Source organism: Phodopus roborovskii, unplaced genomic scaffold (genome assembly GCF_943737965.1).
Source record: "Phodopus roborovskii unplaced genomic scaffold, PHOROB, whole genome shotgun sequence".
Taxonomy (NCBI): domain Eukaryota; kingdom Metazoa; phylum Chordata; class Mammalia; order Rodentia; family Cricetidae; genus Phodopus; species Phodopus roborovskii.
In genome coordinates, this window is record NW_026126599.1 from 8,135,226 (window position 1) to 8,156,286 (window position 21,061).

At 37.8% G+C, this 21,061-nt stretch overlaps 1 protein-coding gene across 2 annotated transcripts in view; it reads left to right on the forward strand.

Annotated features, from left to right (window-relative positions):
- Window positions 1-1,315: 1,315 nt before the first annotated feature.
- The window catches only part of N4bp2l2 (NEDD4 binding protein 2 like 2), a 61,220-nt gene continuing 41,474 nt past the window's right edge, over window positions 1,316-21,061 (forward strand). Inside the window, exons 1-6 of one of the 2 annotated variants that reach the window (XM_051205146.1) lie at window positions 1,316-1,478; window positions 3,203-4,446; window positions 12,156-12,280; window positions 15,250-15,338; window positions 15,712-15,788; window positions 19,352-19,498. In XM_051205146.1, coding sequence (XP_051061103.1) covers window positions 3,203-4,446; window positions 12,156-12,280; window positions 15,250-15,338; window positions 15,712-15,788; window positions 19,352-19,498 — 1,682 coding nt within the window. In that variant the 5' untranslated portion in view covers window positions 1,316-1,478. Of the gene's footprint in view, window positions 1,479-1,614; window positions 1,794-3,202; window positions 4,447-12,155; window positions 12,281-15,249; window positions 15,339-15,711; window positions 15,789-19,351; window positions 19,499-21,061 lie in introns of those variants that run through there. The other variant, XM_051205147.1, reaches the window with a different exon arrangement.

A 21,061-nucleotide genomic window follows, 5' to 3' on the forward strand; every position in this document is an offset into this window, starting at 1 on the left:
AGAGAGAGAGAAAAAAAAATTTCTGCTATTTAACCTTTCATCTCTAAACTCAAACAAATGGCATGCTATCAAAATGTAAGATGTTACAATGATATGATATCACCATGAATGTAAAAAAAAAAAAAAAAGCTCATGTTTCTTAGGGTGGGCATAGTGGTGCAGGCCTGTAATTCCAGCAGGACAAGCAAAAATTTTGAGCCTCTCACTTGTAGGTTGTTTGAAGTTAGCCTGGGCTCTATGAGAGCCCGCCTCTTCTTGCTTCCCTGGGCACCGGAGACACACATTATGCACATATATACATGCAAGTAAAACACTCACATATGTAAAATAAGTGCTTATTAAAGAGAAAAATAAAAGATAAATGACCTGAAGCTAAACAAGAAGAAGCAAAGGTTGCAGTGAAAGTTGCATTTCAGGAAGACTTGGCAAAGGGATAGATTGTGACTGGGTCACAATCGTGTTATTCTGATGTAAGTATCCTACACTGTGCTTTTATACTCATACATTAAAGCTTTATTGTGTTGGAGTCAAGAATTTTTCAACCAACCTGATCTACAGAGCGAGGTCCAGGACAGGCAAGACTGATTGACAAAGAAGCCCTATCTCGCCCCCACTCCCTCCCCTCACCCCCCCCACACCCTCACCCCTCCAAAAGAAGAATTATTCAAATATGAAGAGACAGCCTATTTCCTTGTGGAGACCCAAATGAAACATGGGGGGTGGGGTGGAGGGCAGGCTAATAGTAGTAGAAAAGAGAACAAAAAGGCCCATAATTGAAACTTGTCATTGGTTGGTATTTATTTTTAATCCAACACACATTTATATAACAGTTTTCTTACCTGAACGGAAGACACTTTATAATTTCTCCCCTAAGCGTCACCTGTCTATCACAGGGTTCTGCAGTGCAGGCACTCTAGTCTTCCAAGAGTTTAAAATTATACTTTGTAGCGTTTCTTTGAAACCATAGCAACTCAACTCTGCTATACAAAATGTTTTCTCCTTGGAAACGTAGGTTGATTCTTTGTCTCCTAAAAAGCCTGAAAATAGTTCAGTCTCTGCGAGGGCCTTGAGCATCCACCTGGGGGCGCCAACAACTCTTGTTCTTTTTCTTAAGTGGAGAACGCCGAGAACGCCAGAGACCGCAGCTTTTTTTTTTTTTTTTTTTTTTTTTTTTTTTGATCAAAGTTAGTGTTTCTTTAAATAACTTTCCCACTCCAGGGTGGGGAACAAGCCTGCGCCTGCGTTTGTTGCCAAATTCACGCAATGGACTATGGAAGACCGAGTCTTTGTGCCATGAGGTAAACTATCATCGTAGGGAACGCTGGACTTCAATTCCCACAATGCCCGGCGCGAGCCCGCGGCGCTGCATGGGAAATCCGAGCGGTGGCGGCCATCTTGCGTATGGGGCTCCTCCAGCCCCACATCTCTCCATCTCTGCTTTGTAGTTGCGTCTCGGACGATCTTTCGCTCTCTCGGAGGTTCGTGTCTTTGCGGAAGTTGTTTTGTTTTTGTATTGTCGGGTGGGGTTGGGAGGAGGTGGAAGGACATGCAGGCCTGTGGTTTGAGGTAAGCAGACGCCCCAGTGTAGATAGGGGAGGTGCTTCCGGTTTCGTCTGAGACGTTTTCACCCGTGCTTGGCACGACTGCTTGGTCTAATTGTGAGCGTGGAAGCCCGGAGAGAACCTTCCAGTCGGGATTCTAGACGGGACCTTGTCGTTGTCCTTAGGGGCGGAGGAGCTGGGGGGCCTCTGGCCAGGCAGCTTACCTGGCGGCCAGGAGGCCTCGAGGCCCAGGCAGTGTTAGTTCACCCTTCGCTCTTCCTCGGGTGTCTCTGACGTTTGAATGTGGAAACGGGAAGATGTGTCAGTTTCCGGGAGAATGGTTCTCTTAATGGCCTGGCTGCTTTCTTCCCCTAGTTTGTGGGGTTTTGGTTTTGATTCCAAGAGCGGGCCGAATGAAGTGCAGACCAAAACGTGACTTTTGGTTTCTTAAGGGTCCAAAGAAATTTTAAGAGAAGTTGTATTTTGTTTTAAAGACGTAATCTGTAGGCCAGGATGTTCTTTAGTCCGCCCATACCGGTCTGAAATGGGTTATTGATAGGATTACTGGTTTGAAGCAGTACCTGTCAAGAGAAGTGTAGCTTTACTTTAATTTATTGACAGAATCTTATGTAGTGCAGACTGACCTTGAACTCTGTAGTCGATGCTGGTCTTGAACTCCTGCCAAATGCTAGCATTACCCTTATAAACCAACCTGCCTGCAGAATTTCTTTTTTAAGCAAGAGAAACAGCTAGAAAAGATGAATGCTTTGATTTTGAAGAGTTTCCTGATTATTTGTCCTAAGCATAATTCGTATCGTCAATGAAACTCAAACTCCCTTATTTCTTTCAAATTACTATGCTTAGTTTGGACCTGCTTTTTTCACTACTGGGAAGGAAAGGTCCACAAAGGCTGTAATTTAGTTCATATAGTGTTTGGATCCTAAAGAGAGATGGTGGAGTGTGGAAGCTAAAGCCTATACTCCAAAAAACACAGTGATTTTTAAACAGGAAGTTATTCTTGATGCAGTATACCTTAGCCAGTTATGTATCTATACAGACTCAGGTTTCCAAACATAGGTCCATGAACTCTGGAATGGGACAGTAATCTCAACTACTAAGAAGGTTGGACAGTTAAAGCCTTCCTGGACTCTACAGAGAGAATTCAAGGTCACACTTGTCAATTTAGTGAGGCACTGTCTCACAGCATGAAAAAAGCTGTGACATAGCTCTGTAATAGGGTGTTTGCTTGCCATGTGTGAGGTCATAAGTTCACCTTCTGCACCTTCAAAAAAACTGAGCTGCACATACATTTTTAAATGATACTAACTTCAATTAAACTCTCCTCCCGTAAATGATTGTTATGACTTATAAAATTACAGTTTGATGCTTATGTCACATATACTTATTTGAAAAATCCCTTCCCTGTGAAAATAACTTTTGTTTAAATTTTTAATTTTTACTTATTTTGGAGGTTTTTTGAGATAGGGTTTCTCTGTGTAATAGCTCTAACTGTCCTAGAACTCACTCTGTAGACTAGGCTGACCGCAAACTCAAAGAGATCTGCCTGCTTCTGCCTCCCAAGCATTAGGATCAAAAGTGTGCATCCGCCTTGTTTAAATTTTTAAAAATATAACCTGATAATTGTATGCTTCATTCCTCAGATGCCTTATCGTGAAATTGAAGCTAAGTTTTTGGGACCTGGAAAAGGACTCACAAGGGAACCATGCTATAAAAAATTGAAGTCAGCTGCAGATGATTGTGTTTTGCCCCATCAAGGTAGTCCTGACAGTCACAGACTCCAAGAGAAAACTAGAAATAATAGGCTCCCTGTGGCCACCATTAACTTCAGAAGACGGAATTGTCCTGAGGAAGACAAAACCAGAACTACAGATGTGTTGAAGCCTTTGTGCAAGGAGACACCTGATAACAAAGTAGATGGTGCTAAATCCGGTAGTTCGCAAGCTTTGCAGGATGGAAAACCTTCATCACTGTCCAGGGACGATGAAATCTATAGCACAAGTAAAGCATTCATAGGCCCCATTTACAAACCCCCTGAAAAAAAGAAATGCCGGGAAAGGAAAAGTGAGACGGGCACTTCCAATAGTGTAGATGACAAAAGAAGACAAGAAGAAAAGCAGAAATGTAACTCCAAAAAATTAGAGATTGACACGGAATTATCCCAGTTTTACAAAGAAATTGAAGAGCTGGAAAATGAAAATGATGCTTCACAGGGCAGTTGTAAGGTGTCAGAGCCTTCCCAGGAGCAAGTGATTCCTTTTGACCAGACCAATGATACCTTAAAATCTGAGGAAGAAAATAAAGATCTCAATAATGCTCTTCAGTTACATTGTGGTTACCTGGGTTACTTGGAGGATGAACCAGACAACTATCCCTATGATGAACAAGTGATACCTACATTTTGTGATTCTTCGTTTCCTTCCTTCAGACCTGAGTGGCAGTCAGTACATCCATTTGTCATACCCCGTGGTCCTCCTCTTCCCAGTTTTAATTATCATTTTAATATTCAAAGATTCGATGCCCCACTAAATCCACCAAATATTTTCCATGGGCAAGATGATTGTCTGATGCAGAATGGGTGTTATGTGGATAGTTGTCAGGATAGCTGGAACTGTTTGACTTTTGATCAGAGTGATGAGTATACTAACTATGGTTTGACCAGCAGTAATGTTCATCCCTTTAGAAATGGCTACAGTATACAAGATGAAAGTGTGAATAATGGTTTCTGTGAAATCAGAGAATGCTGGAGAGATCCTTCCATGGAAGAACACAATAGAACAGACAGGTTTGTGAATCAGTGGTTTCAAGAGGAGAAGCTAAATAAATTGCAGAAATTACTTATTCTTTTGCGAGGCCTCCCTGGTTCTGGAAAAACAACATTGTCTCGGTAAGTAAAGGATACTAAGTGAATACTTAATGATTCATTACTTAAATGAGTTACCAATGATAAATGCATTCATGTTTCTAGTAGAAAATTTATATGTTGTATTTGGGGATGACATCTGACTGGAAATACTTTAAAAGGTGTATTCTAGTGGGAAAGGGAGAATTGATGTATAGAAGCTAAGAGCACTGGCTGATACTCCAGGGATCCTGAGTTCAATTCCCAGCACCTACATAACAGCTGACAACTGACTATATATAATGGGATCCAATGCCCTCTTCTGTTGTGCAGATGGACATGCAGACATAGCATCCATATACATTAAATAAATAAACTTTTTGTTTTGTTTTTTTCAAGATAGGGTTTCTCTGTGTAGCTTTGGAGGCTGTCCTGGAACTCGCTCTGTAGACCAGTCTGACCTCGAACTCACAGAGATCCGCCTGCCTCTGCCTCCAGAGTGCTGGGACTAAAGGTGTGTGCGCCACCTATGCCTGGCTATAAATAAATATTTTGAAAACTGTAATTAAAACAACAACAAACAATGCTACTTAAGAAAATGGCTAGGCTGTATAAGTCAGCTGTTTAAGAAAAGCTGGACTTGGTAGGTACTAGAAGATACAGACTTTGATACTTTTTCACTCTGCTGTTGGAACAGTTTTACTGCTTGTTAATTGAATGGGTGATAATTTTCTTAGAATTTGAAAAACAAATTATGGATCTTGAGTGTGTCAAGCATTATGCCGTTTTCATACCTGATTGGGAAAGTGTTTTGTTTACATGTGTATCTATGTACCACTTCCTGGAAGCTGGAAAAGGGCTTCTGAAGAACCCTCAGTACTGGAGTTATAGTTGTGAGCCACTATGTGAGTTCTGGGAATTGAATATGGTCCTCTGAAAGAACAGTGTTTTTAGTCACTGAGCCATCACTTCATCCCTATATTTAGTTTTAAAATTTTAATGTGTTGAAATGAGTACTCTGATTAGTGGGTTAGAACTGGTGGTATTTTTATTGTTACAAAATATTTCAGATTTCTAATTTTCTTTACAATTTAAAGACAACATTGTCACAATTTGCTCAGTTGTGGAAAACAATTCAAACTATAAATTTCTTGGCCGGGCATTGGTAGCACACGCCTTTAATCCTAGTACTCGGAAGGTAGAGGAAGGTAAATCTCTGTGAGTTTGAGACTAGCCTGGTCTACAAAGTGAGTTCCAGGACAGCCACAGCTAAACAGTGAAACCTTGTCTCAAAAAAAAAAAAAAAAAAAAAAAAAAATGAATAAACAGATAAATAAATTTCTTGTATTTATATAGGAAAGGTTAAAAAATTGATATCTTTGGGTGAAGACTAGTATCAGGAATTTACAGATACTTATATTTACTTGTAGTATGGTTTAAATAAATAAAATTTCTTTAGGCAAAACAAATTTAGTTTATAGTATAGATTTTCAAGTAAGATTTTTTTTTAAGCTATTTTAATTGATTCATGATGGTTCTGTGAAGGTTTTGTAGAAGAATATGAAATTGAGACTCAGAAGAGTGATAATGGTCCTACAATATTATGGATTTGGGCTGTATTAGAGAAAACAGTTGAGATTTGGAAATTGTATGAAGTGGGATCTACTAGCTAGAACTCACTATAGAAAAACAAAAGAAAATTATGACAACAGGTTGAATAATGTTGGAATGAAACTCAATAGAATTTCAAGAAAAGCTGAGAGGTTAGATAGAGGTGATTATGTCTGTGGGTGTTTGCTTGAGGAAAAGGTAGAACATTTAAAAGTGGAAAGATGCAGCAATTATCAGCTATTCAGGAGGTCAAGGCAAGATCTCATTCAAGGCCAATCTGGGCTAGGCTCTCCTGGGCAACAGAACCACTCCCCTAAGTGGATGTTTAATAACAAGTACCATTTTTGTCAGTTTCCAATTATAGAGTACTTTGACATAGGAAAGTTTGGTGAGATGAATTGTGTTTTCATTTTATAGGAGCAAAGCCTAGAAGAAATAGTTGAGGTTAACAGAAACTATTATTAAAAAACCAACCACCCCCCAAACTGAAAAGTTATGAAATCATAATGATGTGTTTTTGCTTTCCCCCTAATGTTTTCATTTTTTAAAGGCTTTAAAATTGTATTTATCCATCTATCTACGTGTGTATGTCTCAGTGTCCATACCTTCATTTTTAGTATGTACTACATATGTACCTCTGTGTGATTCCTCACATAGTGTACTGTGTAGTCCAGCATGTCTCAGAATCCACTGAGAAGCTCTAACTGTTGTGGAACCCATGCTTTCTGGTACTTCAGCTTCGCAAGAGTTGGAATTATAGGCATACATCATTAATTTTTGAAGCTTTTATTTATCTTTTGTGTCTTTAGTAATTTCTGAATTTATATAGCTTTTACCTTTTCTATTTTTTGTTCAGTATAAGCTATACAAGACAGCATTACTTTTTTTTTTTTTTTTTTTTTTAAGTTCCTCAAGACAGGGTTTCTCTTTCTCTGTGTAGCCCTGACTGTCCTGGAGCTCACTCTATAGAGTAAGCTGGCCTCAAACTCTCAGAGATCTGCTGGCCTTGACCTCTCTGAGATTAAAAGCATGTGACACTGCCACCTGATTGACAGCATTATCTTTTTGTTCATGTTGGTTGACTTAAGCCATTTTGGGTCAGTTTTCTTTTTTTTTTTCCCTGGAAAACTCTGTGACCTGTTTGTTAAAATTTTTATTGTTGTTGTTGTTATTGTTATTATTATTATTATTATTTGATTTTGGGAGGGGCTGCTGGAGATAGAACCTGCATGCTGTGCAAGCATTTTCCCACTGAACTTCATCTCTTGCCCCTGGTTTTCTGAGGTAAGGTCTTTCAAGAAATAACAGGCTTGCCTGAATAAAATTGCCATGTATTAGAGGCTGGCCTCAAACTTAGAATCCTCAGAGTGCCAGTATTACAGGCATGATTCACTCCACTTGGCTTGCTGCTAGCTTTTAATGAACATATTACACTGAATTCCAAGACAGATACTGACTTTCAATACTTAGGACTAAGCAAGAGAAAAGTATTTCATACAATTCTTGTAGGCATGGTGAAGTGGAAACTGCTCTTCCAGGCCTCCTGACAACACTGGCAGGTTCATTTGAGGCAGAATTTAAGGATATTTGAAATAAAATTTTGTTACTATCATAGTTGTCTTTAGCTAAACAGAGTGCTCTGACCCAGTGTTTGGACATAGAACCATTTAGTGACTCAGCCTTGAGTGGTTTTTGTTTGTTTTAGAAAGGCAAAAAGAATATTAATCAAAATTCTTTTACTAAATCATGTAAGCAAAAGAGGTAGGTTTAAAATATGTTATTTACTTAATATGTTGTACTCTGATGATTTCTCCTTTGAGTATATTTTCAAAAACAAGCCATCAATCTCATCAGCAAAATGTGTAGCCATTATCAAAGATAAAAGGAGGTTGAAACATTTGTAGTATCTTGTATCCCACATTTGGAGACTAGTTCTTGCTAGCAAAGGATACAGTTTCTCTGAGTAGGCAACTATCTAGGATATAGTTTAAACAAAATGTCATAATCTGTGCTAAAGTATTTTAAGGTAAATTACAACAATTATGAATACAGTATATATTTAATAATTCAAGTCTGTTCAGTATCATAAGCAGAGAACCAAGCTTGGCAACAGCAGCTATAATTTTTTCAATGTCTGTATCAGAGCTTCTACCCCAAGAGGAGGTAGATAATAATTATACAAATGAGGATATAAAATGGTTTAATAAATCTCACTGCATCTCTTATAAGCACTAGCACTTTAGACTTCTAGAGGTAACTTCAAAAATTGCCTACTTTTTCCAAATCCATACCGTCTCCAACATGAGTGTCCTAAACATTTGCTGATGACCTCATTCATTCATTCATTCAAGGTCTCAGTAGTACAGAACATACTAAAACTTAAGAATTCTCCTATCCCCAACCCCCTGCACCACCATAACTAGCTTTTGCTGAGGATTCTAAGGCAAGAAACTGCAGTTATCCCTTGGTTCTTGGGTTGTAGGCTTCTATACAGTTATCAAATTCCTTTGATACTTTTAAGTCCCTTGAATAAAAGGATATCACATTTGCATATGCCTTATGCATATATTCTCACATGTGTTCTTAAATGATCTCTGGATTCCTTAAAATACCAATGCATGTAGATGCTTCATAATTAGTTGCTTTTTGTGAACTAGTATTTTAGAGCAGTTGGGAAAATGTTCAATAATGGTAATAGGATATATTTGACAACAGAGTTTGGAGAAAAATATTTAAAACTGCCTTCTGTCTTATGTCATTAAAAAAATAATTACTAGATGAATAAAGGACTAAAGTTTAAAATATCTAGAAGGGGGTCCTTGGCTCAATTCCCAGCAACCACATGGTGGCTCACAACCATCTATAGTGGGATCTTATGCCTTCTTCTGGCATAAAGGCATACATAAATAAATAAATCTTTAAGAAATATCTAGAAAAAACAAAAAGATTGAAGGAATATAGTAATTTGAGCTAACAAGATGGCACCTGCTATCAAACCTGATGATCCAAATTTGATCCCTGGAACCTACATGCCATGTGTGCCCCACCTCACCCCCCCCCAATAAAATAAATGTTGCTAAAGAGTAAAGAGCTGCTAAAAATACCTTATAATTTGTCATCTAGGAAACTTACAAAAAAATTTGAGAAAATAACTGGTGCAAACTTTTTATTCTTTATTTTTGGTTTTTTATTTTTTTTCCAAGCTGGTGTTAACAATTTTATTTAAACCATTTAGTGTGGTAAGTGCTGTGCATATTGTTTTCTGAGGCACTTGAGGTTAAATATTTGAGATGAAGTGATTACCCAGTGTAATCACAGAGCTTCTTAATATGAAGGTGGTAGGAATGAAGGTCACAGATAGAAACGAAAGAAGCAGAGGTCAGAGAGGAGAGAAGACTCCATTGCCCACTTTGTACTAATGATTAAAGGCCCCAACAAACCAAGATAGTGTTTGTGCCTAACCTGTAGAAACTAGAAAAGACGAGAGCATTCTTTAGAGCCTAGAGAAAGATGGGCCAGAGAGAGAGATTGTGAACTCCTGGCCTTCAAAACTGTAAGATGGTAAGTTCTGGTTGTTTTCAGATCATTTGTTCCAATAACTACAGGAATTAAAAGTATTGTTTGAAAGTGATGGAAGAGATATTTATTTCCTTTCTTGGAACTCATTAGGAGGTACTTGTCTCTGGTCCTAAGTTCTTTATGTTTTACCTGAGTAAATTAGGTAGCTACTTCGTAGCACTTGGGAACAGTGCTCCTGCACCAGGGTCTCAGCCTGTGCAGGGTTCACTTAGATTGTTTTGGGTGTTAGGGGTACAAGCCCTATCTGGCCTAGAACTCTAGAACTTACTGTGTAAGTCTCATAGCTACCCTGGAACTTAGAGATTCACCATATTAGTAACCAAGTCCATTCAGAGCCTTCCTGGGGAGATTGTACAAGGATCATTGTAGACCCTTGCTTTGTGAGTCAGAGGTATCCTGTGCCCAGCACTGAGAATTTCATTTCATAACCTTACCTCCTGCTGCATATTAAACTCCACTTGCTGACCTTCTGTGTTTATTTTCTTTCCTGGACTTATTTAATAGCAGTTGTCAGTGTTTTGAGAATTGGATAAGATCATAAATATACGTGAGTTGTGGTAAGCTCTCAAAAGATAGCTTTTTTGAGAAACTGTGACTCAAATGGCCACTGATGGTGTTTAATTGGTTGCTTGATTTACTAAGTCGCAAGATACTAACATTTTGAAAATCCATTTAGAAGACCTGATGAGATAATTCTGAGTATAAGAATTTTGAAAATACTCACAACTTATTTTGAGTTCAGATGCTTCTTTCATAGAGTATCCCATTTTCCTAGGTTCATGGGCATTTTTTGAATTCCCAGAAGTGAAGCTTCATAACCTGAGGTAGCAATGGTATTTCGTGTGTTAATAGTTGAAGTCCTCCCTACTACTTTTTGGTATGAAGTACTCTTGACTCATTCCAAACTGGCTTGTCTTACTTTTCACTTTTCTCCTACCATCTACCCCTTCCAACTCCTTCACACTCTCACATGTTCCCTGGTTGTCTGTTTAATAGTTGAGAGGGAAGAATGAAACTGCAAGTTTCTGGAGGATCTAAGTTCTTGCCGTACTGTGTTTTCCTTTTCTCCAGACAGTCCCAATCTTGTTGATTATGGGACTTCTCTTGATATTCTGAACTCTTACTGCTACAGACTTCTTTTCTTACCATTATTCCTCAAACAATACAGTATACATGGCCAGTTACACTGTATTAGGTATTATAAGTAGTCCAAAAATGACTTAAAGTATATGAAAGTGTATATAGTTCATATGCAAATATGACACAAGTGTATACACAGGGTTTGAGCATCTGCAGGGTCCTGTCCCTTCCCTCTGTGCGTGCCCCCCTAGTTCTCTGTGTAGCCCTGACTGTTCTGGAACATGTTCTGTATATCAGACTCTCCTAGAACTCACAGAGATCCTGTGAGTGCTGGGATTAAATTGGTTTATGTAGTAATGTAAATTACTTGTACAGGCCAAGGTAAGTTTAGTGGATTTGGTTTCCTGGGGGTTTGTTTTTGTTGTTTGTTTGTTTTGTTTTTTGAGACAGGGTTTTGTGTAACCGCACTAGCTCTGTAGACCAGGCTGGGTTTGAACTCACAGAGATCCCTCTACTTCTGCCCCCAGCCAGCCTCCCCCCCCACCCCACCCCCGTGCTGAAATTAAAGCCAAGCATCACCACCGCCTGACCCTTTTTTTGTTTGTTTGTTTGTTTGTTCATGAAAAAATACTATGTAGCTGGATAGTGGTGGCACACACCTTTGATCCCAGCACTTGGGAAGCAGTGGCAGGAGGATCTACCGAGTAAGTTCTAGGACAGCCAAGAATAGATACACAAAGAAACCCTGTCTCAAAAAAGACAGAAAAAAATACTGTGATTGAATAGCTAAGCACTGTAGATTATAAATAGTGGTCTAGGGTTCTGAATTCTTTTCAAATTCTATTGTTTGTCTTTCCACATATCCCCACTTAACTGTTTATCATTGTAAGATGGTATTCTTTTTCAAAGCAGATCTTACTGGTTACTGATCTGAGAAATCTTTATTTTATTCAGTGATTAATTTCATGCAACAATCTCTAAATTTTGTTGTATTTTGGAGGATCACAGATTATTTGTAATCTTATGTCTTAGGCTATTTCATACTCTGTCATGTGGATCGTCTATGATTGTGTTTAATGCAAATGAGTTCAATGAAAGCTGTCTTGGATCAAATATGTTTTTCCCAAATGGATCACTTACTTAATCTTACTTGCTTTTTAGCTTACTAGAACCAAAGGCAGACAGTTCTAAGTATTCAAGACTAATTCACAGAAAGTTAAAACATGCATAATCGTTAGCTGATGTTATTTGGGAAGCAATACATGGTGTTTGAAGTCGTAATACAAATGCCGGTTTAAAGTTTTCATATCTGTAGTTGGATAGAGTGAAGTATGAGGTGATGTCTAGAATCTGGACAGTCCAAAAGGATTGTCTCCTCTGCTGTTCTGCCTGCAAGGTCCTTGAGTCAGTGCCAGGTGTTCATTGCTAACTTGTCTACAGTTTATTTATTTAGTCATAGATCTTATGATTTCTTTTGTTAACAGAATTCTGCTTGGTCAGAGCCGCGATGGCATCGTGTTCAGCACTGATGACTATTTTCATCATCAAGATGGGTACAGGTACAATGTTAATCAGCTTGGTGATGCCCATGACTGGAACCAGAGCAGAGGTTTGTTTTGGGCTAAGGCTCCTGGGATGGAGTATTTGACCTCAAGTCCTACCTGGGTTTTATTTTGACATAGACTTTTACAAGCTGAGTGACTTTGACAGACTGTTAATAACCCAGAGTCCCATTTGCCCTCTCAGGTAAAGGTTGTAAGAATCAGTGAACTTAGATGAAATGGGATGAACTATAGACAGTATACCAATATAAGCTGATAAAATACAGGTGGGGAACATTTCATTATGCCTTTTCCCCACATCTTACGAACTCTGTTACCTTTGTTTTATATTCCAAAAGCCGTTTCCACCCTGTGTGTAATACTGATGTCTTTTAATAAAAGTGCCTGTATTAGTTTTCTTCATTGATACTGTGTTATGAGAACACTATGAAATACTTCAGTTTTAGAAGACATGGGTCGGTTTGTTTCCATCCTAAATAGTGGTCTCAATCCTCATAATCCATTTGAATCACATGGGGATAGGGTTTGTCCTTGGGGCTCAGCCCTAGAGATTCTGCTTCAGTTTGATTTAGAATGAGGACCAAAAAGTGGACCTTTAAAAAAAATAGTTTCATTTAAAAATTGTATGTGTATGGGTGTTTTACTTGGATGTAGATCCCTGGAACTGGAGACACAGGCAGTTGTGAGCCACCAAGTGGCTGCAGGGAATTGAACCTGCATCCTCTGGGAGAGCAGCCAGTGCTTCTTGTAACGGCTGAGCCATCTCTCTGGCTCTAGTTTTTTTTTTTTTTTTTTTTTTTTTTGTTTTGTTTTGTTTGTTTGTTTTGTTTTGTTTTTAAGTTCTCTAAATGATTATAATGGTGATAGAACTATCTAAAAACCTGTTCTATAACATGTGCTACTTTGGGTCTGACAAGATAGTTCAGTGAGTAAGGCATTAACTAGTCTTTAGGATCTGCCAGCCCTAAACATACCTGTATTTGGTACTTCCTTGTTGCTGAGACCCAATACCCAGCAAGAAACAACTTAAAGAAGGCCTTATTTTGGCTCATAGTTTAAGAAGGGATACGGGGCAGGAAAGGCATGACAGGAACACTATGCAGCTGGTCATAGAGTAACTACTGTCAGGAAGGAGATGGAGGACCCATTTCCTTTAGCCATGCCCCCCTCTCTTAAAGTTATCTCAGCCTTCCAAAATGGTGTTCCTACCATTAGGGGATCAATTGTTGGCATTTCCCCTTCACACCATAGACAAATAATTCAGTCCTTTGACATTGCATCACAAGCCTATCCTCTGCAAAGTTCACACTTGAGAACTTTTCAGCCATTACAAAATAAATTTGTATTGGGCCACAAACCATGACTATTGTCAGCCACACGTGGCCCATGAAGTGCAGGTTGGACCTGGCCTCATTTCATTTTGTTCAGTTTAGTAGTTTGAATCCAGTTTATCGAGAAACGTTCTGTCTTTGCACTCAACTTTGATAATTTTTTAGAAGTTAGTCCCCCTCCCTTTTGGAGTGGGGGATTGGTTTTTCAAAATAGGGTCTCTCTGTATTGCTTTGGAGCCTGTCCTGGAACTTGCTTTGTAGACCAGGCAGGCTTTGAACTCACAGAGATCTGCCTGCCTCTGCCTTCTGAGTGCTGGGTCTAAAGGTGTGTGCTATCACTGCCCTGCCAGAAGTTAATTTTCTTGTCTGATATCCCTGAGGTATATATTTATTGCTGTCATTAATAAATGGCTCACTGTGACAGTGACTTTTTTCCCCTCATGGTCAAGAGATGACATTGGGATAGAGAGATTAGAGTTTAGAATTAAACCTGCATTCTCTTATTAAAGTTACACATTTGAGAATCATGATTTTAAGAAATCTACAAAAATAGCTGAACTGTACTGTTGAGCTACTTGATTGATAAAATTTTACTTGTGAGTAATACCTGTCTTTTTTTTTTTTTTTTTTTTTTTTTTTTTTTAAAGAAAGGGTTTCTCTGTGTAGCCCTGTCTGACCTGGAACTCTTTGTAAACCAGGCTTGCCTCAGACTCAGAGATCCACCTGCTTCTGCCTCCTGAGTGCTGGGATTAAAATCATGTGCTACCATGCTCAGCTTTCTTTTTCATTTTTATTTTTAGTGTGTGTGTAGGGGTGGGGCAGGGGCACATGTACTCTGTGTGTGGAGATCAAAGAACAACTTTTTTCAAAAGTGATTCTCTCCTTCCATCTTGTTTTGTGGCAGGGTCTCTCTTGTTTCTTTTGTCCCACTCTAGCTGTCCCAGGCTAGCTGACTATAAGTTTAGGCTTGTTTTCCTTTCTTCCCCTCCATCTCCATGTAAGAGTTCTAGAACTATAGATGTACAGCATTGCTCCTGCTTTTTGATGTAGGTTCCAGGGAATGGGCTTAGGTTTGTAGGCTTGCATGGCAATGGCAAGTGCTTTTCTGTGTGAGCCTTCTGTCTCACATCATATTACAGAAAAACTTACTGTCTTGACCTGTAAAAGATCATTCTTAATTGCCTCAGTGTTTTGTTAGATTTTTTCATTTAAAAATTTCTTCCTGTGTAAGTAAATCTTTGCTTTTACTGTACTTTGTTCTTTACCACCTGTATTTCCTGTTAATGAAAATTGGGCCTAACCTGGGTAGTGGTGGCACATGCCTTTAATACCAGCGCTTGGGAGGCAGAGACAGGTGGATCTCTGTGAGTTCGAGGCCAGCCTCCAAAGCTACAGAGAAACCCTGTCTGGAAAAGCCAAAAAGAAAAAAGAAAATTGGGATTAGACTAAAAGCTTCATTAGTCATAAATTGAACAAAACTTTACAAGGTGTGTTTTTGCAATTTGTTGGTTTTATTTGTTTTGTTAAAACCAGCATCCAGTCCAGAAAATATCTTGTAGTTTATGTCTAGTAGGTCTTATATTTCATGGCACTTACTGACGATGTATTGCAATTTTCATTTTAAATGCAAAGATGTATTTCTTAGTACCAAATATTTAAATTTTACTTATATGTTTTTATTTCAGCAAAACAAGCTATTGATCAGGGAAGATCTCCAGTTATAATAGACAACACTAATACACAAGCCTGGGAAATGAAACCATATGTAGAAATGGTAAATAATAAACATCCAAGTTTTTGTTTTTTATTCTTAACAGATTTTCATATCCTGAAATGTTGGTCTGTTTGATCTTTATTACTAAGACATTTTCCCTTGTTTTCTAAATAGTTTTATTGGCTTTTTTTAGCTTAAAAATTGGGAATTGTATTCATGATGATTGAATGTGCTCTTCTTAGTTACCCCTGAACTTGAAGGTAGTAAATAGAATTAATCCAGTTACATAGTCTTAACATTTTCTAAGCCACATTTTACCAAGAAACATTTTTCTTGGTTGAGCGGCCTTCCAGTCGTCAGATGACTTATACCTGTGTGTCTTCTTTTTCTTAAGAATGCTGTCTGGGTTTTGTCTTCTCCCTCCCCTGTGTAGGCCATAGGAAAAGGATACAGAGTAGAGTTTCATGAACCGGAAACTTGGTGGAAGTTTGACCCTGAAGAATTAGAAAAGTAAGAGCCTTATTTTTATTGAATCCTTATCTTGTTTCTTTGATTTGTCTTTGTGTGTTTGGTTTCTTTCTGGCTTTCTTGTCATCCTTGTTAGTTGGGAGCAGGGACTTTTTTTCCCCAGGGGAACAAGTTTTTGAAGAGCTTTGCCTTGTCAAAATGTATTAACTATCTTTTACTAAATATGCTTTGTACTTAATGTGAATTCTTTAATGAAGTGTATTGACTGGTAATTGACATCAGAGCTTCTCCCTCAACCCTCCACCACCACGTTCCTTTTGTAGAACCCATCATCAGCTTGTCCCTTGTGTTTTCATCTTCCTCTGACTTTTCCCTCTCCATAAATCTATCCAAGAGCCTTGAAAGCAGTATTTAGGAATTCTTTTTCTGTTCTTTTTCTAAGATGGAAATGTGCGTTTAGCTAGTTTTATTATTCAGTTGGAATTAGGGGCACTGTGTCATTTCTTCTTAACATTTCTGTTGCAAATTATATCCAATCACTTTAAATAAGGAAGACTCTGCATGCTCTAGTCAATGGGTAGTTGCCTGCCAGGAAAACTAAGGTTTTGTGGGATTTGTTTCTGGATTGTTTGGAGGTTTTTCTTTTTTCTTTTCTTTCTTCTATTTGTTTCTTTCTTTATTTATTTATGCAGCATGCTGGGAAAATAAGTCCAGAGTTTTATATATGGTAGGCAGATACTCTTCCAATCTTTCTAGATTTCAGAATGAGAGCCTTTGTGAGAGAATGTGGACTCGGACTTGGAGCCTAGCTCTTCATTTGTGTTTGCCAATGTCCTTCCGTTACTGCTTGTGTTGTCACTCTTTTCTTTCCCTTCCTTTCTAGAAAGGAAGCTTACAATTTACTCATTTAAAATATATAGTTCAGTGCTTTTTAATGTATTCATAGAAGTGTATAAATGTCACTTCCATTTTTAAACTTTTTCACTTTTTATCTTCCATCAAAGTTTGCTACTTCCTGCTTTACACTCTTATTTTTTAATTTTCTGGTGCTGTTGATAGAGCCCTCTTTAATTTTCTGGTGCTGTTGATAGAGCCCTCGTGTGCATACAGTAAACACATTCTGCCATAAACTGCATTCCCAGCCTTCAGACTGTTGTCCTGTATATGGGGCCCAAATCATTTATTTCCCCACCTTTCATTCCTTTGATTATGTTCTTTGTGATTTGTGTGCTATATACTGATGATAATAATATCTGACTGGTATTGTTTGCCTACCAAACCGTGTATGTTACAGTGGAAGAGTGTAAATTTAAATTGGAAACTTGAAACTAAAGCTAGTTGAATCATGGTATACAAATTACTGAACAATTTAACTGTCCTATAGTTATGGCTTCATTTATGTTTGAGAGACTATTGTGACTTAATTTTTGTTGTTGTTTGTTTGCTTTGTTCTGTTTGAAACAGGCTCTCACTATGTAGTCTTGGCTGTTCTGGAAATCTCCATGTAAACTAGGCTGGCCTCAAACATACACTGATCCACCTACCTTTGTCTCCCAAGTGCTGGGATTAAAGATGTGCACCACCATGGCCAGAGGATCCCCTCCCACCCCACCCCCCAAAGACAAGGTTTCTCTGTAGCTTTGGAGGCTGTCCTGGAACTCACTCTGTAGACCAGGCTGGCCTCGAACTCACAGAGATCTGCCTGATGCTTCTGCTTCCCCAGTGCTGGGTTTAAAGGCATGTGCCACCACCACCCTGCAGAATAATTTCTTAATATTTAACAGCCTACTTTATTTTAACTGAACTGCAGCATATTTTGAATTTTGGAAGAATTGGGTAGAATCAAATCACTAATTTTGGCATTTTAGGGATTTAATTATATTTTACTGACTTGCTGACTTTTTAAGTTGTATAATTTGTGCTGGGGATTGAACTCAGAGTTTTAAGCATGCCACAGTAGTGATAAATTCCCCTAGTGTGTTTTTTGCCAATTTTTAACCTTGGGTGTGGTTTATTTTTCCCTTCTGTCTCTGTTGTGGTTGTTCTTAAACTTTGAATGTAAAGCATCAGATTAGAAAAGTAGATTTGTGCGTGCGTGTGTGTGTGTGTGTGTGTGTGTGTGTGTGTGTGTGTGTGTGTTATTTCTAGGAAAAATGAGTTAGTAAAGCAAGAACTATACTACAGATACAAAGCTTGTTCCTGTGTGTTGTCTTGTAGAATCTTGCAGAGTCGGAGTCGTATTGTTGAAAACTGTGAGAGTAAATAAACTGTCCAAAGGTCTGGGTGTCAACAGTAGTTTTTAAATACAATAGTTCTTAAATAACTTTTCTTATCCAGAACTCACATAAAGAAAATTACAGGAAGAGCTGTGCTTGTTGGCACAGGTCTGTAATCCCAGCACTAAGGAGACTAAAGCTGAACAAGGTCTTTACATGACACATATACTTAGTTGTTACCTATGTTAGAACACGACTGGCTCCTCAGCAGCTTCTCACGGTCCAGTTTTATGGATTTTTTTTTTTTTTTATTTATTGGTTTTGGTTTTTATTGTTTTTTGACCTGATTATACTGCTTATGTTTTTTGGAAGTTTTACCATGTAGTTTTGCTTTAATATCATTGTTTGATTTTGCCTTTTTTCAACTTACATATACATATATGAAGTAAATCATATTTATATCTAATTTTTTAATCAACATCCTATTATATTTCTAATAATAAGGTACTAGTAATATGAAATTTTAAAATGCAATAGGAAAAGCTGGGCATAATGGTGTATGCCTTTAATCCCAGCACATGAGAGACAGAGACAGACTGATTTCTAGGATTTCTTGAGGCCAGCCTGGTCTACATAGTGAGTGCCAGGACAACCAGAGAGACCCTGTCTCAAAAAACCCAATAATAATAAATACAAAAGGAAGTACCATAAAGTAACTGATAAATACTTTTCATTCATTTCTTCTGTAATTCTCAAAACACTATCTCAATCTCTTTTTTTTTTAATTTTTAAAAATTTTTCCATTTTAGAATGCTTAAAAAAATTTCATGTAATATATTTTGATCATATTCTTTCCCCTCTCCCAATTCCTTCCAGATTCCACCCTCCAGCTTCATGTTCTTTCTCTTTAAAACAACAAATCTATTGCCAGGCTGTGGTGGCTCATTCCTTTAATTCCAGCACTCGGGAGGCAGAGAAAGGCAGATCTCTGTTGAGTTAGAAGCCAGCCGGTCTACAGAGCTAGTTCCAGTGCAGCTAGGGTTGTTAAACAGAGAAACCCTATCTCAAAAAGCAACAACAACAAAACAAACATAAAAAGAAATGTAGAGAAAACATCTTCTAGTTTGCTGTATACCTAGTGTTTTCAATGATCTGTTCTGTAAGAAGCTGTAATCACTTCACTTTGTCCTCTGAAAATAGCAAGTGCAACAAATCTTCTTCTATAAAGCAAGAATGAATAAAGTATGTCTTCTCATGTTTGTAAAATACCATTTAGATTTAATTCTGTTACTGTAAAATAGCTGAATCTCTAAACGTATGCTTTCTTAAGAAAAGAGGATTTAAAATCCTTTCCTTTTTTTTTTTTTTTTTTTTCTTCTTTTTTGGTAGGAGGAATAAACATGGTGTGTCTCGGAAGAAGATTGCTCAGATGTTGGATCGTTACGAATTTCAAATGTCCATCTCTATTGTGATGAATTCAGTGGAACCATCACAGAAAAGCATACAGAGACCCCTCCCTCTCCCGGAGGAGCCGAGGTGGGGAGGCTCTCTAGGCTCACACAGTGAACCACCTGTCACAGATAGCTCTTAAGTTGGCTGGGTTAGCTGGCATGCTGATTACTTTGAGAACAAAGTAGTGAGCCTGTCTTGACTTTGAGTAGTTTCAAATAAAAAGAAAACCACTCTGTTGTCTTACAAGGGTGTTCCCTACAGTTGTTTAGATCCTAAAGTACAAATAAAAATTGCATAAAATTGTATTTTAAATGTTTTTTATAATCTTTTGTGATACTACTTTTGGTTATTGTGAATAGTAGAACTAAAAGGGAACTAGGGTTTTTTTCTAAAACTGAATTTTTAATTATCTATTTTAAGTACTGTTGAACTGCTTTTTTAATAGCTCATACTTTAAATTTTCATAAAAACCAACATTTTTCCTTCATTACCCTAAATATACAGAAATACCAGCTTTTTGTACAAGACTTTATAGTTGATTCCTTTAATTTGGCATACTAGTGAAATCATGTTTCAGCTAATTCCTATGTGTGACAAAATTAGCTCTAAGCCGTAATTAGCATCTCACCTAGTTCAAACAGAATTTTCAGTAAATGTTGGACAGCAGGTATATTAATCATCTTGTGGGTCATATATTGCATTCAGACCCCTTCCTCTCCAGGTGGGACACATAATCGAGTAATACACACAACACCCTACCCTTCTTAGGCTGACTCCTGGTTCTAATTCTTAATGTGGAGCCAGCTTTGCTTCCCCCCCCCCCCACTGAGTAGCTTCCTTTGTTAGATTAAATTCCTTTTCTTAGAATTTAAAACTGAGATGTGCTAATTCATTTTCTCCTTCAGACACAGCTTTGCCTCCTCTCTTCCTATTGAGCAGTATGAGGAAAGCAACTCCACTTCTCACCTTTGTTCCAGTGTTATATAGAAAATGCTTTTTTACTCTCTGGTTTATTTTTCTAAGAAAAATTCCAGCTGATTACAATGTAACTTCAAAAATTAATTTATCATGATCCTATGTATGCTTTGCATGTTAATTTTTTTTTCTTAAATAGCCTATTTTAAATCATGTATTCTTTGTTAAAGTTGTGAGACTGAAAGCTAGATAAAGTATCTTCAGCTAGGAATTTTAATCATGTTGCTTTTTGCTGTTCATATTGAGTATATCCTGATTTACATCTTACCTTGTTCAGCACATGTCTGTTTATATATATTTGGTCATCCTAACTAAACATGTAGTAGGAGTATGCTAACACATGTTCTGTTTGTAGATGTATGTTATATACATATCTTTTTAACATAAGATTGCTTTTTAATTTAGATTTGTGTTTTCCACTATATTATTTAACTTAGCACAGTTTGAAACCCATACTAAAAGGTTAAACTTCGGGATAGGTGAATCAACTGTTAGATATGCTGGTGTCTTTCGAAATTTTGTATAGTGTAAAGAAACCCTGTCTTGAAAAACCAAAAAAAGAAAAGAAAAAGAAACTTCATTTAGGACTGGAGAGATGACTGGGTGTTTTTGAGCAAGTGCTCTTCTAGAGGACCCAGGTTGAATCCCCACACCCATAAAAGGTGGCTCATA